This window comes from Apteryx rowi, unplaced genomic scaffold, assembly GCF_003343035.1.
Source record: "Apteryx rowi isolate R43461 unplaced genomic scaffold, aptRow1 scaffold_229, whole genome shotgun sequence".
Taxonomy (NCBI): domain Eukaryota; kingdom Metazoa; phylum Chordata; class Aves; order Apterygiformes; family Apterygidae; genus Apteryx; species Apteryx rowi.
In genome coordinates, this window is record NW_020448630.1 from 1,190,526 (window position 1) to 1,209,709 (window position 19,184).

At 36.0% G+C, this 19,184-nt stretch overlaps 1 protein-coding gene across 1 annotated transcript in view; it reads right to left on the reverse strand.

Moving 5' to 3' along the window:
- Positions 1-19,184, reverse strand: part of SLC16A10 (solute carrier family 16 member 10) — an 82,020-nt gene that overhangs the window by 19,251 nt on the left and 43,585 nt on the right. The window contains exons 2-3 of the mRNA XM_026065519.1: positions 17,076-17,220; positions 11,895-12,333 (exon numbers count right to left, since the gene is read on the reverse strand). Coding sequence (XP_025921304.1) covers positions 11,895-12,333; positions 17,076-17,220 — 584 coding nt within the window. The remainder of the gene's footprint in view (positions 1-11,894; positions 12,334-17,075; positions 17,221-19,184) is intronic.

Below are 19,184 nucleotides of genomic sequence, written 5' to 3' on the forward strand. Positions count from 1 at the left end.
CAAAATCTTCACAATATAGAGCATATAGAAAAATACTTTTGGCACAATATTATGCAGTATTTTTGTCAATGATCTTGAAGAAAGCAAAAGCAAAATTAAAGTCTGAAAAGATCGCAAATTTGAATTTTGGCAATATCAGGGTCAGTTCTAGAGTGATCTTGATCACATGGTAAGATAAATTTACCCAACAATGTGTTGTAGTGTGAGGAAACACAAAGCCATATTGTCTAGGCACAAGAATACATGTCACATTTACAGGAGTGTGCACTGTATTTTTAAAAACAAATCATAAAAGCATGTTTTGGGGCATAGTAGATAGCAAGCTGAATGTAAACTCTCAGTTCACTTTGTGAGAGAACATATAGGACTTGCTGTGTATTAACCAAGTAAATGGAGTAGTAAATGGAAAAGGGAAGTGTTAATAGCACTATAATACAACATTAACAAGACCTTTACTAGATCTTTACTGTGCTAGTTGTGGTATTCACACTTCACAGAAGAATGCGTTCTCTTAAGATGCCTACAGTAGCCATCCTAACTGATGGAAAAAAGATGTTCTTTGAGGTGTGATTCAGAAGCCTGAACCAGATGCTCCAAAGTGCTCTCTGAAGGACCTTCTCATTTGTCAGACCAYATGAGCTAGTCAGTCAGAAAGGAAGGTGCTTCAAGTCAAGTAATGCAAGTACCCCTCAAACTGAAAAACATTCTGAAGGACAGATAAAAGAGACTTCAAGGTCTCTGGAATCTGCCCTATTGAAAAACTAAACATGTTCGTTATCTTTATTTCATGAGAGAGCTCATATTCTGTAACCACTCAGATAGGAAGATGACAAACACTGGAAGCTGGACAAAAATCAGAATAAAAATAAGTGGGKTTTTTTGTACAGTGAAAGCAATTAGCCTAGGAACAATTAAGAGTTAAATTAAAAGCTTTTGTAAAAAGTTCAGTTTCCATTTTACATAATAATGCTGTACCTCAAGACAATTTTTCAAATCAACAGTAGAATTAGCAATAAGATCAAGGGACATGACTATATGATTCATTCGTGTCAGAAAAGAAAGCAGGTGTAGTAGTAGTCCCTTTTAACCTAAAATCTATGAATATACTTAAGATTTTATTTTTTATATATCTTGAGGAACAACACAATATGCAACTAACTTGATGGAGGGAGCTGACTGGTGAATAAATAGAGATCTATTCATTTACTTGCATAACTTTTCAGCCAGAAAATGTCGCAACACTACTGTCAAATCATCTGAGACAGGTTGACTTCCTTACTCCACAACAGAACTTGTGCTACCTTTATCAAGTCTTAGGACTATAAACCACAGGGTTTAGGTGGGTAAATTCAAAATACAGATTTCTCAAGCCTTTATTCAGCTGCCAAGTAATTCTGAGGGCATCCATAATGCTTTAACTTTAGAGATCTACTTGTGGACATGCTCATAACCACCTCAGCTTTGACAGGACTGAGTAAAGCGTCTGTCTCATTCCACTGGGGATACACAGAAAAACCTTCTCTCAAGAGTTTCAATCCTAGAAGGCATTCCCAAATACACTGCCATATGTCTACCAGACCAGAGTCCAGATAAAATGAAGCAGTAGTTGTATTTTCCTTTAAAACACAACAAAAAGATGATAATGATAGTGCCCCCTCCTCTTCTTTTACAGACATCTAGCCCTTACTCAGGATATAAAGGTTTATGTTCAATTCCCTTTTCTTCCTGGAGGGATCCCAAACCACATCTCCCTTTTCCTAGGAAATACTAMACTCAGTAGTAATGACTTAAGTATTAACTCAATCAGCAGAAAGGAATCTGAGTAATAAACCATGGTTTGATGATTAAAGGCAACCAGGTGGAAAGGGAAGAGCTAGGTTCCAGGATTTCCTCAAAGAAAAATGCTCTTGGAGCAGAAATTGAACACGTAAAAACTGATCTGAATTTGAGTGAAGGAAAGTTCTTCACTTAATTCTGTATGAGGGTAGTAGGAAAAAGTCAATTGTGATCCCAGGTTTCTGAAGACTTGYGAAGCTTGAAGATTTTAGTTCTGTTCAAGCACCCAAAGATACGAGGCTGAATTCCACCATTAAAAATGTAAGGCTGAGTTCTACCATTAAAATAGCATTTTCTAAAAAAATAGGAGAACTCACTTTACAATTTTATTCTCTGATTTTGAACTGTATACTCTGCTTCCTATTAGAATGGTTTTTTATTACCCAAAAGTATATTAACAAGTGTGCTGTTAGAGACAGATACAAAGGAAATCATAATATAACTCACACCCTTTTCAATCTGCTAATATGGCATAGACCTGAGGAAGACTGCTATGCTCTTATCCTTCAACAGCTGTTTACTGCATATACCTGAGTACACCTACYACCTAAAATAATATTTTTTCCAGTAAATTTTTATTTACTTTTACTTCTGTAAAATAATTTGATTTCTTCTTTTCAGTTTCTATTCTTTCTATATATGATTTTTATTCTTCTTCTCCAGTACTTCTTTGGAAAATATAGCTTAAATATACTTTCATAACAATTACAAATATAAAGTAGGAAAATAATTTTCTCCCTTTTTTTTGCCCCGCCCCATATCCAAAAATGGACAATCTCATCAAGAATAAATACTGCCAGATCAACATTGAGGAATATTGGGGAAGAAATGGGTGCACAGGATAATTACAGAAGTGGATAAAGGGGGAAAATTTCACTAACCTGGGCAGTCAAACTGCAGCAGATGTTGAGATCTGAAGGGAGATAAATGCAAAGATTAGAAAAGCAAGTAAAGCACGGGGAGCCACTGAAGATCTGGGGTCTAAGGAATACCTGCTTAATAATTACATCGGACCTTTACAAAACCAGTGCCTTGTTAGTTTTTCGTGCTGGAGACAGAAATATGGTAGATAAAGTGGATGAGAAAGACGACAGTGCTAACTGACAGCCATGCCTGTAGTTTTAACTTTTTCAGATTATCTACCATATGGAGAAATATCTGTCTGACACAATTATCTGCTGATACTGAACATCATTTAAAAGATCTATCCTATCTTTACAAAACAGACTAACAGCAACTTCTGGGAAATAAAAGACGTAGTAGACTTCAGGAAAATGAATGACAGGGGAAAACTGAAGAATGAACAGCTTTCTTGAACAGAAGCCAAAGAAAGCAAACAAACATGGTGACGGAGGTGGGGGTTTTTTGAGTTTCAGAGTAAAAAAAAAATCTAGACCTACCAATTAACTAGACATTAAACATTATTTTACACCATATTTTTAAAGTAGCAAATTTATGAAATAATAGAAGTGGTTCACAAAAGAGAGACAGTACTTACCTTACAAAAACTGAATTTCTTCAATATGTGCTATTTGTATGTACTTCCCACTGTAGATATGCATGTGCTTTATATGTTTAGGTTTAGAGATTTTTGGTTACTAGAGTCCATACAGTACACATCATACTTTTCATCATGCTTTGCACTCAGGCATAAAGGACAGTGTTTATATATATGTTTCTACTTGTCTCCACTATGGAATCTGGGGGTATAGGATTTAAAAAAAAGGAAAGAAGTGCAGGATTAGGCATGTGCATGCCAAATGCACAGCCTGAAGAGCTGCAGTTATTGCAGGGTACCTAACTTAGTTCTACTTTGATTCCTTGAGCATATGCACATTGCACTGTGGAGAACACAAAGGAACTGCCGCCATCTATGCAGAGATGAGCACTCTTCCGAGAACAACAGCTGAAACACTGTTTTCTCAAAAGAAGAGCATCATTAGAGATCTCAAACCTGACAATAGTTAAGGAACATAGCATTTGCAGGTTGGCCTTGAGGAATTACAAAAATATCTGTGAGCAGTGTTAYGGATGATGCCTCAGGTCTAGTGGGCAGAACACTAACTACCGCAGCAGGATTCATCCTGACTATCCTATAGCTTGTCCAGATACCTACATCAGATCAGATCTACTTGGAGAACCGTGGGTGGATCACTATTCCCCTCATTTTCCAGTATGGCTATAATTTTTTTTAATGACCCCAAAGCTTTTGATTGGAAGAGCGGGGAACAGGGAGCTTACAAGCAGAAAGTGGCCATTTTTCTGACTGTGCAGAATGGAGACACTATTTAGTCCTGAATAAATAAGGTCTTTCAGAAACTGAATAAACTGCAGTGAATATAGTCTTCAAAGTACATAGCAAGGGCTTTGAATACGTTCCTAGGGAAACTGCAGGTACAGAGAAACTCTTATAAGAGCTTTGTTTCTCGTTCCTCTCCAATTGAGTTGATGGCACAGGAAGACATTTTTCATTGACAAGCGTTCTAGGGGACGCAGGCTCAAACAGGTATAAGGACTAGATTGACGCTGCACAGAGGAATCAGATCTCTTATTAGCAAAACCATGGCACATCAGTGCTCCATAGTGAGAAAGAGGTGGCTAAGAAGTCAAAACGGTTGATAAAGAACAGAGCTTAAGGACAAAATCATTGCTGGTTCAGTTTAAGACAGCCCAACATGGTAAAACAATTGTCTCGCAGGAAGGCAAGGGTCTTACGCTACAGAGGCAAAAAAACCAAATCTCCTTGGCAACAGAAACCTGCATCATCTTTTATCCACATGAGCAAGCCCTCCTGTTCACTATGTTGTCTCTAAAATGAAAAAGATGACAACTTTCCTTTGCTAAAGCACAGGAACAAAATGGATGTTCCAACAGAAGAYAGGAAATTTATAGCAGTAGACAGTGCTATCTTTTTGTCCGAGGACAGACTGTCTGGGCGTACCAACTAGGCCTTGCAACTTCAAGGTAAAAAACACAGAAGATCTGGAAACAGACTAAGCCACACAGAGGAGATAAAAATAAGTCTATCTGAACTGTCCAATATTGTGACGCATTCTGGAAAATGAGAACATTCATTTATATGGATAAAAAAAGTTCTTGTGACTAACAAAGTATTTAACAGAGACTCCAATTATCTCCATGTCTCTCTCAGGAATAAAAGACCTGGTCCTCATCAAAATGGTAAAGAGTTAAAACTCCACTTAGACAATCTTCTCAGATTGAGACTAATCATCTTAACTTATGTATTTTAAACTTTGCCTATGACAGCAAAAAACATTTATATATAGTAAGTGTTTGTCATCTATTCTGATGAGATATATGTGAAATAAATGATCCAGTTCCATATCTTTAAAGCCTTTAAAGTCCTGATCTCTTCTTAATAATAGAAAACATAATTTCAGCATTGCCCATAATTATCTTTAAGCCCAGAGACATGCTAGAGAAAGAATTCATGAGTTCTCAGGACAGTCCTGAGTTCCAGGACACTGTATCTGTCACCGAAACCCACAGCTACCTGTGAGCTTCCCCCAGTAAACTAATCACCAGCACCATTGCCCTGGATGTCAAGAGAGTCTTCCTCACAGACACTTACTAAACTCTTCCAGAATTTCAAGGAAGACAGAGGCACATACAACATATACTGTAGTACCTGCCTATGGACAAGGCCAACTTTCAACAGGACACATGCATCAGATACAGCCTGGTACATGGCACAATGCGTATTTTTATTGTAGTATTGTTGTATGCCAATTAGTTTTGACCTGCGAGCTTGAACAGGCTCTGAAACTTACTGGAAGAGAAGTATGTCCTGGTAAATGTGGAAACCAAAGAGGCCACAATAAATTTCATTACGCCAAGGAAAAAGGCTTAATTTCTGAGGTTTAAAATCCTACTCGGCCTTGATGATCAGGTCTCTAAATATTTCACCACTGAAGATTTTCTGTAGAGAAGATCTGTTTTTATTAGTCAGCTATGTCAAAGACCTGGGTTATAATCCTCAAAGTTGTCAATAATTCAAATGACCAGCACCCTGTATTGCTAATGGCTTTGACCTACTACAGTCTAAGAAAATTCACACCTGATAGTAGGATGGAAATGTGACAACTTGAAAGTTAAGAAATAAGAGCTAATCTCTCAATTACACAGAGCAGATTATAGTAACTTCAGTTTGGAGATGAACAGGTTTCCCCAAATCCCCCAAACCTATTCTTTTTCAGAGTGAAAAGAGTAATTTCCTATTTCCTACAAAACTTCCTATTGTAAGAAGATATCATYAGTAGGAGAGCTGAAAGACCGCAGAAGGGAGAATGGAAAACAGGTAATGAACTGAACCAAAAGAAGTATCCAGATGAAAGAGAGCTCAAGATAAATAGGCATGTTGGGTAATGGAGACCCAAATGCCCAAAGAGGACCAAGCAGTCTCCAAAGGGTAATGTAGCAAGGCGCTCCAAATCTCTGTCACAACTGTTTGAGAACCAAGTGGAGGGCAGGATGACCAGCCTGGTAAGAATGCTTGTCATCACCAGCACTTCTTCCCAGCCATTCCTAAAATCTATAAAAAGGGAAGGAGGCTGAATTGATTACCTCAGTGAGCAAGGAGTCGTCTTTGAATTTTTCCAAATGTAGTATCTTCCTGTTTTTTATACAAAAAAGCTCTGCACCACAAAGGCCATACATTCTGTTTTTATTTCCCAGTGAAAACCAAGGTTTCTCCTTCTACAGTGATCGCAAGCGCACAGAATAGAGTCCACTGCTGGCAGTCAGGCCTATTTACCAGCTAATATTCGCAACTTCAGATCCTTCACTCTACTATTGCAGAGTTTCCCCAAGAATCTGAAAGGCAGTTTACCAATGGAGGTAGTGAAGATCCTACATTTTCAAATGATGTAAGCTGCCAGCAGAGCCTGAGAGTCTGTATTTAAGAACTGTCCTGGAGCTGAGATATCATTTTGAAACATTTTTTARCTGGCCAGCTGCTCTGCAAACTCCCCTTACTTTTCATTCTGTGAAAATCTTAACAGCAGAGTGCAAGCTGATGCTTTGCATCTCAGTGGCAACTTCTAGAAGCTGAGGCAGTATCTACATATTTATTCCAGGAGGTAAGCCTGTAATCCCACTTCTCTGCTCCTTGAAGGTCCAACTGAACCTATTCCTGGTATGCGAGGATTCACTGAAGCAATAAATTGAATCTTACTATCCAGCATGGAGGAGAATAAACCCAGTAGTTGAATCTGGCTACTCCCAAGGAAGTTGTTTCATTAGAAAAAAGGACTTATTCTTGGTACTTTTTTTTTTTTTTTTTTTGAAAAAAAAAAGGCATGTTCCCAGACATGAAGCCTACGGATGCACAGAGCACTCTCACTCCATACTGCTAACCAAAAATCTCTACATATGCAAACATGCACCCAACATGGACTATGAATGTGGATAAGCATCAAAAGGAAGAGTCAGATTCACGTTTTTAAGTGAATTAAGAAATAGCCAGGAAAGCAGGGTGAAAAATAATGAAAGCTATCATTTTCTGACCTATTTTGGGTTTTTTTTTGTTTTATTTTAGGAAGAGTACCATCAGCAGTATGGTAACTTTCAGATTGCATATCAATTATATTCTGCAGAGCTAGGGTGAGTAGCTTTGTATACAACTCCATAAACATATTTAAACAGTAAGTCTATTTTTTCAAATACAATTCAGGCCATACTTTACAAGTACATATTTTCATTATTAAAAAAACTTAGACTTTGTATAGGACAAAATTAAGATAGAAAGGTAAACCGTATCAATATGCATTTTTGATGCACTGCCTACCATCCAGTTTAAAAAGTAAAATGTGTAATAAATATTTGCACTAAGTATTTTGTTTAATGGTCTATCAGTGGGATTTGCCTAATGCCAACTAGAAATTGGAACATTTGAACAAGACAAAACTCCTTTGTAAAACAGACAAAATATTTGCCTGTGGTATACTGAAAATAGCAGTAGAAATACTAAAGTTTTAAGTACACAACATTGGCAATTCAAGTCCTGATTATTCAACACAACTTTTCATCCTACATTTAAAACACAGGATTAAAAAAAATGTTAAGTACTCCAAAAAAGAAAAGACCTACCATTAGCAACAAGATGCATTCAATAATAGTAACTGCTAAACTGAACTGCACATCTTTGCTTGAAACAATGCATCTCCACTGAATTTATGCAGATACTGTAAAAATTCCAGGGCAAATTACTAAGGAACTAAAATATTGTACAGAAAATGTTAAAATGGCATTGTCAGTTCTATCAATATTCCTAATATTGGCTGAATATTGCCATCAAAAGATAATAAGACAGTACTGGTCCACATTTTGTGTGAATATGTCATAGCTGATATTGTCTTAAAATCCCATTGAACCTACCCCAGAAAAGACTGCAATGACATCATCCATTTTAAGCAATATTTCTTTTCACTAAGCTAAATAAAGCACAAAAAGCAGGAGCATCACTTTTAAACTACCTAGCATGCCTTGTGTCTCAAATCACATTTTAACAAAGCCTAATAAGCTCATATGAATTAATGATGTATGATCCTGAAAAAGGAGGTACTCTTAGCTTTCTTAAAGGGTAACGAAGAACAGCACTGAAATCCTTAATAGAAAAGACTGGCATCCCTGGAAAATGGAAGTCCTCTGTTTATTAACAGAACGAGCATGGCACGAGAAATTGCACAAAGACTGGGTACTTTCAAATCCTTTCAGATATACTTAATATTCAAACATACTTAATCATTTCCTTTAGTGAAATGGTCTGCATTAAGAACTGCTTGGAGAGATGTGTGTCAATCAGACAGATTTCTGTTGTGGACACACAATTTAAAACTGACTAAACTAGTTTTTATTTGGCTCTATATAGACATCAAAAGAAAAACTTTCTCAATTACTGGATTTAAAATTGAGAGGATTAACAACTATTTGATTTAGTAATCCCATGAATTGGCTCCTTGATATGAATGCTAGCTAGCACACCATATAATTAATTTGTTTAATTTTAGTTAGGGCTTAATTCATGGACAAGTTCTTTTCTCTTGTTTTACCAGCTTTTACTCTATCTAGCAAATATGGTGAGGCTGGTATATTTTTGAAGACCTGACTAATTGTATTATTCCAAAGCCTGAATTAAACTTTTATTTGTTTCTTATTACAAGTTTTACAACATGCATCTTCCTTTTCAATACACTTCAATAAATACAAAAGAGACAAGAGAAATCAGGGCTGGCCTCCGAAGCATTCAGAGGCCCTGTGTGGACCTCCCAGGCTCTTCCGCTGTACCAGGTCGCGTGCAGCGACTGTAGTGTGCAAAGCCTACACCCTTCCGTTACCATGGCCCCAGTGACACACAGTAGCCTGCCACTGGTACAGCCTGCGGTGCCTGTGCCCGTCTCACCACATGTTCAAGAGCATTCGACGCAGTGTCAGGGACTGCCCTTCTAGGTACAGAAAATGGGACTTGATAAATAAGGGAACCTGGCGYGAGGAATACGTGGGCATGAGGCGGCTGAGGTAGGAGGGAGGAAGAACGAGGCCAGATGTCTCGGCTTGGCCATTTTAATGGCACTCCAGGAGAACTAAGGGACACTGGTTTGCTGTTTGGTGATTCACAGGAACGCAAAGTTGAAATCCTGATTTAGAGTGGTGTGTGGGTAGAGAAGATGGCTAGGCATAATTTTCTATTTGGATAGGCCCAAGGCAGCCATTCTCAGCAGCAGCAGAGACCCATATTTTTACTTTCGGAAGAATAATTTAAGACCCCATCTCTAAATCTTTCTTGGAGTGCCATATATACATTTGTTTTCTTAGGACATTTGCAACTAACAGTCTAGCAGCTACTTCAGGACTATTGTAGGCCATCCCTAATGAAGGAAAAATTTCAGGAGTTTCAGCATAATGAAAGCTGTAACTCACCCAAGTACCAAATCCTTTTTCCAGTATCACATACAATTTTCAAAACACAGTATGCAATGGAATAATAGTAACTTTCATTTTCAACAAAACAGAAGAAATTAAGCTCTAGTTCAGGAGATGTACCAGCAAAAAGTTATTTTTCTCTTATAGTCTTCCATTTATCCAGAGCTTTTGGAAGTACATAAAACCTGTTTTTAATCAAAAGCAGATAAAACTAGGTTAAAACAGAAAACAAAAAACTCCCCCCCCCCCAAAAAAAAAAAAGATCTTGAACTTCCTGCCTGATAAGTATCTACTAAAGTTTAAGCATCTGTGTTGAAGGGCAGAATCCATGCTCTTCCTATACTTTTACAAAGGTATTCTCAAACACTGATCTATTCACGCTTTCTCAAATATAGTTCCACAAAGATTATCTAAGGTTTTAAGCAGTCCTCCTAGCATATATCACTGCCTACCAAATATTAATATTATTCTGAGTGAAGACTCATTTATGTTTTCACAAAAGTAAATTCCTCTTTCAAGTGGTCAACTAATAACTTTTTCCTTTCTTTTTGGAATGATTAAATTTAAGTTAGGGGTAAGTGTGTATGCTTGGTTTCAAAAGCAAAGTTTTAGTAGAGCTAAACTCGTGAAGGAGTTTAGGTTTGTGTACAAATAATTACAGAAATGGTGTTTTTAGCTGTGAGAACACCTCATTATTTAATCGCAGCAGCAATCGGTAGGTTTACTACCAATGATACTGCCTCATTCTCTAACCCAGTGATTCCAACTCCTGCATCCTGTCACAAAGATTCCTGCTATTGGGGATAGAGCAGTCCTTGATACATACAAAATAATTATCAAGTAATTTTTTTTTAACAAACATATGACCTTCAGGTATTAAACTCTTTTCTTTCTGATCACTGATCCAAGACTGAGAATTAGAAAATTTTAGTTACTTAAACTGCCTGGCAGTTGAAATAATACTGCTGTTTATGAAATACAGGACTAATTTCCCATTTTTTTACTGGTGATTTTCTTCTAACACACGTACTTTCTTTGATTTAAAGATCAGTAGAGCTAGAGATTATTCTGTTAAATTATCTGTATGTCAAGCTTTCTGCAAGATTAGTGTACGCTTATCTACTGGGCCACATACATAAGCAAACAGAAATCTGGACACTGATAACATCTACACAGGTATTTACCCATTCTAAATATACACATGAATTTTTATTTGAATTCATCCTTTTTCTTACCATCTCTGTCATATCAAAGTGATCAGTGATCAAAGTTTGTTTTAGACTTCAAATATTTCATAGCATGGTCAAAAGTCCTGGGTGGAGAACACCTAGTAAAATGGTACCCCAATCCTCAGTGGATTCTTTGTGTATATCATAAGTTACCTAAATTGAATCAAATTTTGTATAGAAACCTGAATTTTAAATCATCAAAGGTTTAAAAAGATTATGTGAAAAAAAACAAGCTATTTTACATTTATCTTAATAGTATCTGTAAAGCCAAGAATGAAGGCTAAGCTTCCTCATGTTTTGAAAGATTTTATTTCAAAACAGTGGGAGCTTACTATACATTATTTAGGAAGATCTTCCTCTCTGGTTTACAGGAGGAGCAGAAAATTAAAGAGTAAATTGAGAATTTAGCAACAATGCACACTTTAACAAAATTATCTTCATTTAAAGGAAGAAAAATTAGAAGTTTTACCTCTTTTCTGTTATTTACTCCTTCTCTCAATTGTTCCTCTGAAATGCGGAAGTATCACTGGCAACATTTGCAGTTGAAGGTCAAAATAAACAATTCTCTTCAGCCTCTTCAGAATAGTACAGAATACTTTTCAAATGTCTCTTTCCACAGTTAAAGTATTTTAAACGTTTCTTTCTATACAACGTTAGGTTGAGAATAAGGAACTAAAATTTTAACTAGCTCTGACTGACAGCACTGATTAGAGCCCTGAAATCTCTTTTAATCACGGACAGCATCAGAATTACTGTTTCATGTTTCTCCCAACAAAACTTTCATTTTAAATATTTCTTCCTATCATTAGCTGTTTTCTTAGTCTAGGACACAAAGGGAAATAGCTGTGTTTTTAAATACATCAAATGTAGGCAAAGATATGCACTTACCAAGTGAACATAAGGCACAAAGTATCCAAAAAGTGCAGCTGGGATCCCAAATGCCCAGATTCGGTAACTTGTAACTTTGAAAACGGAGAAATTGAAAATCTTTTTCTCAGGAGGAAATCTGAACTTGCCCTTCTTCCCTTCTTCTTTGTCTTTGGCATTGGAAACGAGGGGTTTGTAGGTAAAGCCGGCCAGGAACAGAATGAACATAAGGATGCACAGGACCCTTAAGGTGTTGTACAGGCCAACCGAATCAATCAAAACTCTCAAGAGGAAAGGCAGCGACACTGTGAACAAGCTGCTGCCTGCAGTGACGATGCCGTTCACCAGTCCAAGGCGTTTCTTGAAATAGTACCCGAGAACAACCAAGGATGGCTGGTACGCAAATGAGCAACCACAGGCAAATAAAACTCCGTAGGTGAAATACAGAGGTTCAATGGTGCTATGCCAAAAAAAAAAGTCCAAAAAAGTCATTAATGTTCTGTGCAGCACTGTATGTTCACATTTAACTATTATATGAAAAATAATCTTTCAATGAATTGAAATATTCACAGAAATTAACTGACAGTTTATATGTACTTATGGTTGAAATATACTGCATCAGTTTAATTCAGCAGTTGTTCAGCAGAAAAAAATAGAATATTTCATAAAACTTCATTGAACAGATGAAAAGAAAAATTCTGTTTAAGCAGAACAACCCCGAATACTCTGACTAAAAATAAATTTTAAAAATCACAGTTAGGGTGAATTAGCCAAATACAAGTTCAACCATTCTTGAGTTTTTCTTGTTTTTTTTTTTCCCTCTCCAACAAAAATTGTATTTTAATTTTGATTTACACACTTCTCTGCTGTGCTAGCAATTCAAACATAGTATTACAGCATTCTTCATGAGTCCAGGAAAAACAAATGTATTTATATTGTCTACTCGGAAAATACAACAGCAAAAATAGTAAACATTATTAATAGTGGGAAAACATATCATCAAAATACTTTTGAGTTTGGTAATACAATGCATTATTAGCGTAAGATAGAATTTTCAGGTGTTAATTATTTTTAGACAAATAAACCCCTTTTTATTTAATATTCTAAATTCTGTTTTGATCCAGGTATTGGATAGGCCAAAAAAGTATCAGGGAAAAAAATCCATTAATAAAAAATGAAACAGCTCATATAAAGGAGGATCCTAATCACAAGGTTCTCCACCATTATCATCCACTAGCCAACACAACCGAAATGAAGCATGGTCATTGCCTGACAACACAGGTTCTGGGGCATGAAAAGGTACTTGTTCAAGAAATCTTAATAGTATGAGATAACATTATTAGTATAATTAATTACATTAGTAATGTAATGTTAATAAATCAAAGGAAACTTTTTTTCCATTTAGATGAAGAAAGAACTAACATGTCAGAAATGTTATTATACAAAATTTCTGAGGTGGCACTTGATGTTTTACTTAAATTTTTTAAAATGCTATGTTAGAAAAGAACCTTTGGTTCATTTAAAATCAGCTATACCTGCTTTCAAAGTAGCTGTTGAAAGCCAGTTAAACTGTGTTAATAAATACATTAAGCTCTTCTTCATTTGGGGGTTTTGTAAATTGTGGGKTTTTTTTAAAAGAAAAAAAGTTGAGGAAATATTTGAACAGCTAAGTAAACTGTGTCTCCAACAATTCTACATGTTCAGTAATTTTAAAATTTATTATGACACTGACCTCAGGCTTTCTATAGGACTTTTAAGCAGCTGTTTAAAGAGGCAAGCAAAACCAGAAAGGGCTGAAGCAATTTCTTGTGAGAGAACAGAGAAAAACAGCTGCAGTTAATCAATGCAATGCTCCACAGAAGCAAAATTTTAAGAACACACTGACATTAGAAGTTCTACTGGAGGAATTTAAAATTTTGCTACACTTCATCACCATCTTTGAGCTTCAGCGTTTCAGCTCCCTCCCACATTAAAATGTCACAAGAAACTTCCAGCAATCTTGCAATGACTACGAGAATACCCAAAGTAACACATTATTTTAAACAGTAGTTTAATCTCCTTTACTTTGGATTGAGTGATACTGATTATGTATCAGTTAACAGYACTTGAAAGGATGGTTCCATGAAAGAATCAAGGGATCAATCAATAAAACTCTTTTTGCTATGTTCTGAGGCCTCTGGTGGCACCATCTACACAGAACATCATGCACCTTTACGCAAGAGAGCAGACCTGCAGTGAGGGGATTTTTATCCTCACTCTTGAGTATTTTGAACCACAGAGCATCTCCCCTGGTTCCTCCCTCCAAAAGCAGCAGCACAGGAGCAGGGGCAAATTCACAGAATCCAAAACAGCACAGAAAATTTCATCTTCTGGCCTGGATTCAAACATATCTTTCAGAAAAATATCTAAAACATTTTAAGTATTTCAGGCAGTGGTGAATCTGTAACTCTTACATTCACTACAGGGTGTAATTACCTTCCCTGTTAGTAAACTTTGTTTTAATTTAAGCAAATTTTCCCTGAAAACTTTACCCATTTGGGCTTGGATTTTCAAGGGTAGTGCTTTGTTTTGTTTTGTTTTGTCTTTCAACAGCAAAAAAATGGGTGCAAAACCTTTTTTTCCAGTCACTCACTATCTATACATGATGATCTGGTTACCTCTCAGCCTTTCTTCAGCAGCCCAAATAAAGTTAAACCCCCTAAGAGAGCCTGTTTTCCAATTCCTAAATCTTTTTTGTGATTCCTATTTTTAATCATCTCTTTAGTTGGTTCTCACAGGTTATTCCATGCAGCTGTTTTACTGAGTAGTTAATATCAACCTGATATTTCCAGCTGACAAATAGCTTTCAAGTTCTACTTCTGATGGAGAAAAATCTTTTTGTTACCCTGTTTCTTTCTTGTTACTTCATTCTTATGTCTTTTCTGGAGAATCTACTCATTACTGCCTGGGCATCTAGGAATTATTCTGTACACCTAAGGTACACTATTTTTAAGCATATGAATGAGTGTTTTATTTAAAGGGTTTTTCATCTTAGGATGTTAGCTGTCAGCACTCTGCTCTCTATACCATAATTGGCTTTGCAAACTTCCCATGCAATTGCAGAAATTCTTAGAAAATATTATTTGGCTAACACATGTCTGACACCAGGACATGTATATATTTGGCTAACACGTCTGACACCTCTCGTTCTGTGTGTTTTCATGAGAAAGAATATTTGTGTAACATATAACAGTTAATAGTGCTGATTTCTGCACTACAGTATCAATGTATAATATCGATCACATAAAGAGCAGCCAACAGAAACAACATAAGGGGAAGGACTGATTACCGTTATCAATGGAAAATGTCCAAGAAAAATAAAAACAAATGTTACAAAATGAGAGGAGGAACATAATATAGTAAGGACAAAGACCTTCTGCTTCCATCTGTAGGTTCATTCAAATAGTCTGCAGCATGAAATACATAGTAAAATATTTTTCCTGCATTATATATACTCTTACATCTCAGCTTCCTAAGAGATAAAATTCATATTAAGATATCAGTATGTAACAAAAGTAGTAAGTCATATCTACATTATCTGCTGTATGAAATTTTACTTTTAGAATATTGACCTTTTCTACATCTGACCTATGTTCACTTAATTGATAACATCACAGACATAAATCATTTTATAGTCTAAGTAACATAACAGAACACCAAGAATACACATTAACATGGGATGTACTTTAACAAGAATTCAGTTCTCCAAAGCACACAAGTTCTCCTCAAATTCTAAAACAAAGTTAAAATAAGCTAAAATGTTTTTAAATTCTTTACAAAATAACTTCCCTTTACATGCCTCTTCTATCTTGTTGTTCCAGTGGATATCAAGGAAACACACAAGGATAACAGTATTTTGTTCAAAGGAAGGAAGCAGCTTTCCTTTATCAAGAGGTTTTATCTATAATAATGAGGCTATTTTAATACATATCAATTAACACAATATTGGGAAGTGGGGAGGAAGAAAGATTTTTCAAAGACCCATTCTTTTAGTCTTCACTTCACATGTGAATTAGACATCTCAAGCCTCTGAAAACATATATCAGGAAGATTTTTTTAAATAAAATGAATTAAGCTAAATATTTGCACTCAGATTAACTAAAGTTAAAAAAAAGTCAGTAACTTGTTCAACTAACAAGAAAACAAAGCTTTCCTCTTCCCATAAGTATGAATTATTCTCAGAATACGCACAAACACTAATCTCAGCACCTAAACCAGAACTATCTGAATTTGTCTTCTCTTCTTGTAAATTTGTGAATATGTTTTCACATAAGGGCAGATATGCCCAAACTAGATGTATTAGCTTAGGCACGGTGCCACACAGCAYGAATATCCATCTTCCAGATCACAGCCAGCTCACCTCTATCTGGTTCAGAGCACAGGCACAGAAAACACCTTTTTGCAAACCTGTCTGCCTAGGTATGTTTTCATCTACGTAGGAAACCCCTTCTGAATTTTGCTTCTGGTTGTCCTTCTGCTTATTCTGGTAAGGGTGGAAAAGGGCAGAGTTAGGAAGTAGAGGTACCTGCAGTTTATTCTCCTGCTCTCTCTTCCCTAACCAATTGCTAATGATAACTAAGATAAATAACTAAATTTCCTGCTTTCTCATCTTCCAGTGAGCATGTCCAACATGTCAGTTGCTCTTACATTTCTTAGAATTTCTTAGAATTTATTCTGCAAGAGTTACAAAAATGTACAAAACGAAGGGGGGGAAGGGGGAACACTCAACTACTGCGTTTTCACTAACTAATATTTTCTTAATAAAACCAGTAAGCCCTAGATATATGCCATTATATCAAAGTGTTCACCATCTCAGTGTTTGGCAATTTGACCAGTAAGAATAGTGAAAAAAACATCTAATTTGACTGGAACATTAACGCCTTCATGGAAGTTACTGTATATTTAATCAACATTAATACGGTATTTTAAAAGCAAACAGTAAATAATAATAATAATAATAATAATACCTATGTACCTGCTGAAATACAGCATATATCAAGAAGAGCAAAAAATACAATAAATTTATCCAGGACAATCTTGTTTAAGTGCTCACCTCATAGCATTAGTCTTGCTGTTGACACATTTAGTAGCTCCTTTTAAATAGGGATATATACTAAATATATACAAATACATACCAAAACAAAACATATATATTTTTTTTACCTTACAAAGGAACTTGAGAGGAGTCCAGCAAACCCCACTGCTGCTCCAATAACAGCTACTTTTCGGCAACCAAACAGGTCTGTGAATACACTGACTATYGGAGAGCAGAAGAAGATCATCCCCATGGACAGAGAGCTCACCCATGCTGCAGAACAGACAAAGACAACATTTTAGAAGACAAGAGTGATTAAAGCTTTCAGGTACTATTTGTTTTAATTCAGCAACATAAAATCATATACAAAGRTGAAACAATTATGTAACTATTTTAAATATATACCTAATGTGGTAAAAATTCAAGGCCCAACAGATTTATATGATCAACTAATTTAGACATTATCAACTCTAGGAATGCAATTAACGACAGAAATAATTATTATTACTTTTCTTTTTTTTAACATAATTATTCCCCCTGTATGAATACTGGTTTAGTCACAGAGGCTCTAAAACAATTCTGAAATCTATTACCACACATTTCATTTGATTTAATTCTAGACTTTAATGTCTTTTAGCAGCTCAGGTAGCTGAAAAACTAACGAATTTTTAACTTAATTATACAGAGCTAGATCATGCTACTGAGTAAACTAATATCAATTTGCATATAACTTTTATATTGTAATATACAGGCTAGGAGAATGATTTTATTTTAAAGCAAAAGAACTGTGCTAGTATAACTGCTTCCTTAGATGATGGGAAAGTATCACTGCATCTGTTACTGCTTCAGCTCTACAGATGTTGTTAAAGCTGTACTTCTTTGTTTATAAATCAATCTTCAGATCATTAAGATTCAGTTCAGGTGAGTACTCTAATGTTCCGGCCACAAAAGTGTGTGTGTGTGGGGGGGGGGGGGGGTGTTGTTTTTAAATCCAAAGGCACAGACTCACCTGCTAAAACATCTTCAAGTTACTTGGGTAAAAAAAGTATTTGACTCATTTTGAGTTAAAATCAACTTTCTACTTCATTTTGTACAGAGTCATGTATTTAAAACCACATCATTTACCAGCTACCATCTAATCATTCTCCCAAAACTGTGTTAGTGATGCTATGCCCAAAAGTTCTTCACCCAGGGCAAGTTTCACTGTTATAACACAATATTTATAACAAACATATTTAGGTGAGTAAATGTCTCCCCCTAGATGTGCTTTTATAAAAAAAAAAAAAAAAAATCCTTGTGTAACTGGGTAGTGGGAAAAGCTCCTGATGCAAAGACGCACTGGAAAAAAATAAATTTATTTTTGAATCGCCTGGAAAATGAAAGAACTCCTTATCTAAAACAATCTGGAGTAGGTTTTAAATTTACAGAATTGTGGTTCCATTTAGAACCCCTTTCCCAAAGACATAGTTAGATAAACAATTGTGATTCAGTGACAAGGACACATAAAGTTATCTTAAAAAATACAACCAAGAGACCTATGGAAGAATATTTGGAAGGATGTATTTCATGATTTAGAAGCAGCATCATTAAGGGGCTGCAGAACCCTACCATTGATGAAGATCCCATTGTGCTAGGCACTGTACAACAGAACAAAACAAACAAGCAAACAAAAGAGTATTGTTCCTTTGTCAGAGAGCTTACAATGTAAGAGAGCTTACAATGTAAATGAAAGCCAAAAGAGAACAGATAGTTAGAGAAAGACAGAAATGTGAGTACAAGAAATAACCTTTATTTTAGGGTAAAGAATGATCTCAGTGACCCACGACCTGTTTTGTTTTTTTTTTTTGTTTTGGGGGGGGGGTGTTTTGCACACATGATAAACATTATGGAGTTTCAAGGAACAATTTAAAGAAGAGTGAGGTACTTTTACAGATATTTATTGCAGTTCCTGGGTATGACAAACCCAGACAACACAGTCCTGCCAGCCATGCACCTCTGCAACAGAAGGGACACTAACCAAAAGGCAAAGAGAGAATTTATAAAAGATCTGGCCTTTCTCTTCCTCTGTAATTCAAGGAAAGCTCAAATGTACCCAGGGTATGGCAAAAGATGACTTAAAAGACCTCTCCTGTGTTAGAGCACAGATGGCTCCTGATGTTGCAAGACAACAGTGTACCAAGTGCAATTCATAGACAGAAGTCAAAGTAAGTAAGTAAGTGCTCTCTCGCAGGCTGGAG